Source organism: Nannospalax galili, unplaced genomic scaffold (genome assembly GCF_000622305.1).
Source record: "Nannospalax galili isolate Female #2095 unplaced genomic scaffold, S.galili_v1.0 scaffold7, whole genome shotgun sequence".
Taxonomy (NCBI): domain Eukaryota; kingdom Metazoa; phylum Chordata; class Mammalia; order Rodentia; family Spalacidae; genus Nannospalax; species Nannospalax galili.
Window position 1 is genome coordinate 10573054 of NW_008359081.1, and position 7082 is coordinate 10580135.

The following is a 7082-nucleotide window of genomic DNA, read 5'->3' on the forward strand; positions in this document are numbered from 1 at the left end:
ACTTTGATATCCCTGCTACTGTCTGCTGTGTTGTCAGCACCCCCAGCCATTCCCCACTACTTGCCCTTCTGGTGAATCTAGTTAGCCAATCTAGAGGTCTTTGTTTTAGGAGCGTCAGCTGTTCCTCATCTACCAGCAATCAGTTGTCAATATTCCTTTAGATAAGATTGGGGTCTGCTGTTCATTTTCCTAGTTCTATGCTGTGTTACTACCTGGGAGTCCCTTTGGCCATTCTGGCCAACAACTCAAAAGAAGGTATCTCCTATCTCACATTGATGCTTGTTATGTATCCTTTAGCTACACATATGGACTCTTAAGAAATTATATTGACCCCTTTAATCTTTGGTTATACTTTCCTTTTGAATGTTTAAGGCCACACAGTTGGCCGAGATAAACCAATTGTGCTGGATAGCTTTAGTGTCAACTTGACACACCTGGGTTAAGGGAGGCTCAATTGGGGAACTGACTCCATTGGACTGGCCTGTGGCCATGTCTGTGGGACATCTTCTTGACTGTTGAATGATGTGGGAGGGCCCAGCCTACTGTGGGTAGTGTCACCCCTGGGAAGGTGGGCCTGTGTTGGATAAGAGAGAAAGCTGAGCAGGGGCCAGGGGAGCAAGCCAGTAAGCAGTGATCCTCCATGGCCTGTGCTCCAGCTCCTGCTTCCAGGTTCCTGCCCTGTGTTCCTACCTTGGGCTCTCTGATGACTGCCACCTGGGAGATGTAAGTTGAATAAACCCTTTCCTCACACCAAGTTGGTAGTGGTCAGAGTATTTTGTCACAGCAATGAAGAACAAACTAGGACACCAATTTATTTTTGCTCTTAAGGTCATTTGAGGATCTGTTCCTCAGGGGTCACATGGGCTTGGGAGGAGCAGAGAACAATTGGTCTTTGCCCAGGATTTATCTACATGACACAAAGTAATTAAAAGTACCAGACTGGTGGAACTAACCTTCTTGGTTGTTTAAAAGACATACTTTAAGGTCTATACTAAAATTTGGTCAGAAGGACATAAAGGACAGTTTTTGCTCCTTGCCCTCCTAGGTCGACTAGTTCCAGGGGACTATGAGCATCTCTCAAAATGTCCTGTAATGGTGGTGGGTCACCTGTCCTCTTGAACAGGGAGGCCGAGGAGACCCCACCAGATGGACTTGAACCAGTGTCCAGTCTACACAGAGGAGGGTCAACACAGAGGAATCATTTCCTCCATGCCTTCAAGCAAAGCCAACCATGGTCGAGTAGGACCTTTGTCTTATCTTCATATAGGTGGAACTGGTAAAAGAAAGCATGGTTCATCTTTTAAGAGTACTTGACTGCTCTTGGAGAGGACCCAGGTTTGATTCCCAAAACCCACATGGCGGCTATGAACTGTCCTTAACTCCAGTTCCAGGGGAATGTGAAACCCTCTTATGACCTCCGCAGCATTGCTCCACATGGGTGCACTCACATACATGCAGGCAATACACTCATATACATAAAATAAAAATATTAAAAATAAATAAAATATTTTAAAAATCTGGTACAAATTTTAAATACACACCCAAATTAACTTTTTAAAAAAATAATAGATATGCGTACATTTACATTAGAAAATATTTAGTTGTGGATGCAATTTGAATTTTTTGATGTGTGTGGGTGGTGTCATGTGTGGGTACATGTGTGTGATAGTGTGCATACTTTTGTTTGAGTGCAAATGCACATGTCTATGCAGACGAGCAAACAGAAGACCACTTAAGGTGTCATTCTCAAGAACACTGTCCACCTCCTTTGATGCTATCTTTCTAAATTCAGTAGTTTTCATGAGAGAGTCCACGAATTTTCCTGCCTCTGTCTCACCAGCACTCAGATTACTAGTATGGTCCATTATGCCCAGCATTTTTATCTGAGTTCTGTGAACCCAACTCAGGTTTTCATGCTTGTGAGACAAGCACTTTAATGCCTGAGTCACACTCTGAGGCTGTAGATTCACAATTCGTTTTCATTTATTATTGTGCATGTGTATACATATGTTCATATGCACGTGTGTGTGTGTGTGTGTGTGTGTGTGTGTTTGTATGGGAAAGCCCATGGCATATTGCATGTGTAGAGACCAGAGGACAACCTATAGGTATAGGTTCTCTCCTTCCTCCATGTGGGGTCCTGGGCTTCAAACTCAGCAAACACATTTGTCTGTTGAGCCATTTCAGTGACCAGGATTCAATACTTTAACAAGTATTCCTTTCTACATTTTCTCTAAGGGAATTAAAAACATCCACTGTTAGGATTGCAAGGGTTTTATTTGTGAATGAGAGACAACATAGTCTTTATATTTTGTTTCTGTGCAGAATTATATTGCTTTTATGCTCTATTGCTAGAAAGATTTCTAGATGCAAATTTTCAAAGAAATCCAATTTTCCTGAAACTAATGCATTATTGATTTTTATTTATTTAATTTTGTTTATATCCAGCTAAATAAGGTTTTTTTAAATCAGGAGACACTGCCACCTTAAGGAAATTTTTAACATTGTTTTAAATCTGTGAGAAAAGACATTAAAAATATTACCACCTATAGTAGTCACTGTTTGATGAACACAACTGTATTTTGAAAATACAAATATTGCTATTCATGCATACTTTCATAAAAGTCAAAGCAAAGGGAAGACTTCAAATAAATTGCAGATACTCTTACATCAAGGGAGAGAAACTGAATATCACTCATTAAAATTATTTAAATTAAGATATAAGATATGCTTTGTAGTCTGTGTGACAATATTGGCATTTTATTATTATTATTGAGAAATGAACAAGTTTTTATTGTAAGAAAATTATTATGGACTAAATCATCATCCCCAAAGTTCATATTCAGAAATCTTAATCCTGAATATGATTGTATTTTGAATGAGTTTTCTTAAGGACTTAAATAAGGTTAAATATGGTTTTAAGTGTCAGTCTCTAATCTAATAGTTCTGTTGCTTTATAAGAATGTCCTTACTAAGAAATAAATAGATAAGCACTTTCAGCTTGAACTAGCAGGCTTAAATATTTTGAGAAATCAATTGCTGTTACTTAAGTCCCCCCCTCCCCATTCTATCCTTTGGTTAGGACACTATGAGCTATTCCTTACACATGAATATGTACTTAATTGAGATAAGTCCAACCATATAAATGGTGAGGATAATTAAATTACAGTGGTTCCTTTTTGTATATTAAAAGAATAATTCCATCAAACACAATTGTTTTTCCATTGCATTTGTTGAAAAATCACCATTGTCGAAGATGTTTTGAAGGGTAATAAACATTTTTCCCTTAGGCAAGAAATATATGACCTAAGATATTTTTACAAGATGGTACTAGCACACGAAACCTTATTCATTGTTTCTAAACTAATATTTACTTCAGGTACAAATTTATACCCTCTATTTTTGCTGAATTGTACAAGGATATTAAAGTGTGATTTCTTTGCATTTCTTTCATTTTGTCTTAATGATATTACTAAGTGTCAAGTTGATAAAATAAACAGAAGCCCTTAAGTATGTACTTTCGGAGATAAACAGGGCTTTGTATCATTATTAGAGTCATTAGATTCTTAATAAAAATCAGCTCTGGGCTCTAATAGTCTTCTAATATCATTTTTATTGTTTTAATTCTAAATGATTTAGTCTGTTCTGTTCAATGCAAAAATTACTTATGTACTGACAATGGTTTCATGCAAACACTCTCATAAAGAAAAAGCCCAGATTAAAATTTATATTAGAAAGTGTAAACTGAAATAATCATAGTTCCCCCAAAATATTTTTCATTATTAATAAGGGTACATATCAACCAGGCATATGACTGTAATTCTGGCACCTGGGAGTTGGAAACAGAAGAATTAAGACTTCAAAGTCAGTATCAGCTACATACTGAGCTCAAGGAAAGTCTGTGCTCCATGAGTTCCTGTCCAGAAAACAATAGTAATTGTCATATTATTTTAGTTTAGTTTGTGCAGCTTTTATGTTAAACTGTTGTAAATAAAGATCACATATTCCCAAAAATGAATTTGTGCCATGTAAAAGTAACAACAGCAAAAATTTAAAAAGAGTGCACCCGTGTCATGCAACGCCGTAGAGGTCAGAAGAGGGCTTCGGATTACGCTGAAACTGGAGTTAAGGACCGTTCATAGACGCCATGTGGGAGCTGGGAATCGAACCCTGGCCCTCTGCAAGAGCAGTCAGTGCTCTTAACCGCTGAGCCCTCTCTCCAGCCCTGGAACTGTCTAATATTAAAAAGAGGTAGAGAAGTATTCTGGGGGGATGGAATAGAGGGTTAAGATTGATCCAAACACGTGTATGTGTGTATGAATAGTAAATAAAATATTGCAATGACATCTAAGAAAAAAAAGCTAATTTATTGTCATAATTTGAAGCCACCACATCTGGAAATCTATACAGAATAGTTAAGTTGAGGTTAAAAAAAAAAAAAAAACCTTAGATGTTCCACAGTGTTGGAAAGAGCAGATGGAAGAACGGATGAGATCGTCTTTAATTATTACGTAGAGTTGATGAAATACTCTGATATTTGCAGCAGTAGAAAAGAATCTCATTTGATGGGGTATATGTGGACATATAGGAGGTCCAGTGGAGGGTATGGGTGGCATGTATGGGGGATGGCATCTAAATTTGGTTAATAACTGTTGTATGAAATGTACAAAAGGTCAATAAAAAGTTTCCAAAATTGAATTCCACACCATGTTTAGATTTAATTATTCTTGTTTACCAGATGAGTTCATCTAGGGAAATAATTGTTCTAGAATGTGCTAAATGTGCTATATCAAATAGTGTTTTGTGCAATGTTTCCACTCTCTTGTAACTGAATGTAAATAGGTATGATAATGTGAAATATTTATATTATTCCCATCTTTATTACTCCGAAAAGAGAGACTTTTGAAGAAGAAAACCCTTTTATAACTATCTGAAATAACAATAAAAACTTACCTAAGCTTTATGCAGTTTTCAAATTATATTGACAGGCAGAAACTGATGAAATCTTAATATGAATTTCAGTTGATTTTATGTATATATTCATATTTATATGTGTGTGTGAGAGAGAATCACTATAAGGACTTGTCTTTAGTTTTTAATTTTATTTATTTTTATTTTATATGTATCTGTTTTGCCTGCATGTATGTAAGTGCAACACATATGTAGAAACTCACAAAGGTCAGAAGAGGACACCAGAGTCCATGGATCTGGAATTATAGACAATTGTTAGCAACAATGTTGCTTCTGGGAACAAAACCCTGGTCTCTGGAAAGCAGCAAGTGCTTTTCACCACTGAGCCACCTCTTCAAAACCACAATAAGGATTTCTGAAACTCACAGTATGTTCTTCATTGTGTGTTGTTTGACAATTATAAGGATACTGACAAAAAAGCATTTGTGGTCTCAAAAGGCACGCACCTTTGCACCCAACTCATTATAATGCAATTTCAAAGCTGTTACTTTTTCATCAAGCTCCTTGGGATTTTCTGTCTGCTTTTTCTGTACAATTTGACGTCCAGTTTTAATCACCATTTCCACTTCAGACTTCACTTCGCTCAGGCTTTTATACAAATTCTAAGTCAAAACATGAAGCAAAAGTAATTATATGCAACATTGTTCAATATTTTATTAGTAATATTAAGAAATATAATTCATCTTAATTGCTCTTTTGTGTCCATGAGATAACTGTGATTTGTGATTATATACACACATAATACATAATATGCTGCCATTCTTATAACATTAAAGGATTGCATGTACGTAGTTCACTTTTCAATATAAATTCATAGAGGTCATTTCTATGTATTACAAGAACTTGATTTTCAGTCTTACATTTATATTATATGTCATGGAGCATCTAAATTTCCACATCATTGTTTCAATGTATATAATATCAGATGTAAGGGGCAACTGAATATTAAATATTTTAAGTGGAATATACAAATACATTCATTCTTATAGATATTGACTTAAGTATAAATATAAGTATATCATTTAAAATGTACATGTATATCACTACTGCTAAGCATGTACATATTCTTTTATGAACGTAGGTTACCTAATAAAACCCAATGAGGTCAGTATTGTAACCTTGGAGGCAAGGTACACTCATCTCTATAATGTCAACGCAACTATGGCGTTACACTTTTGTTTCATAGCTGCTTCCCAGGAAATATATGAGTTTAGATGTATATATGGATATATATACATATATATATATGCAGGCATGTGTTCATATATATATATGTGTGTGTGTGCGCGCGCACACACATAACGTGACTGACATTATGCATTGCTGCATTAATTTGATGAGAGCTTAATCTACACGATAATTATATTACTTTTACTAAGAGAAAAACCGTGGCTGTACATAGATTATTCTTGGAATTAGAACAAAGTTTGAGCTTGTTTTCTCTTTTCAGTTTAAAATCATTGTCTGAAACTAAACATTAAAGGCTGATCAATCATTTAATTAAATAAGGCCACATAAATAATCTGCTTCAAGCCTAAGCCAACTTTAATGACTAATGTTAGTATTCCTTACTTTTTCATTCTTGAATTTTTACTTTATTTACATCTTAGCAAATATAAAAAAGCCTTCATATTTTAAAGCACTGAAATCATTCATTTTTGTTGAGTATCAGTTACAGCAATTTAATATTATTGATGAATGCAAATATTTCCTTGTTTAAACTTAAAATCATTTTCTTATTTGTTTTCATGAAGTTCACCGATGATACATTTAGCCACAAATTCACTTTCTTCAACTTGAAAGAAAACATTTAGAACTAAAGAAGAAAAATGTTCTTTATATTTGTGTTCATGTTGGCAAGAACTTTTATTTTAGCAAAAAAATAATAATTTTTCTTAATCCAGTTGGGTGCCACACGTCTTTAATGCCCATACTTGGGATGCAACATCAGGCAATCTCTTTGAATTCGAGGCCAGTCAATGCTACAGTGAAATCATGTCTAAAACAAAATTTTTTGAAGGCATATGAAGACATTCTTACAGAAAGGTCATTTCAGTTGGTTTTAACCAGAATCAGATTCAACCAAGCCAGTGCTTTGAACAACATATATA

The 7082-nt window shown here is 35.2% G+C and overlaps 1 protein-coding gene across 1 annotated transcript in view; it reads right to left on the bottom strand.

Moving 5' to 3' along the window:
• The window catches only part of Dmd (dystrophin), a 2373110-nt gene that overhangs the window by 1348843 nt on the left and 1017185 nt on the right, over positions 1-7082 (bottom strand). Inside the window, exon 33 of the mRNA XM_017795501.2 lies at positions 5418-5573. Within this exon, the coding sequence (XP_017650990.1) occupies positions 5418-5573 (156 nt within the window). The remainder of the gene's footprint in view (positions 1-5417; positions 5574-7082) is intronic.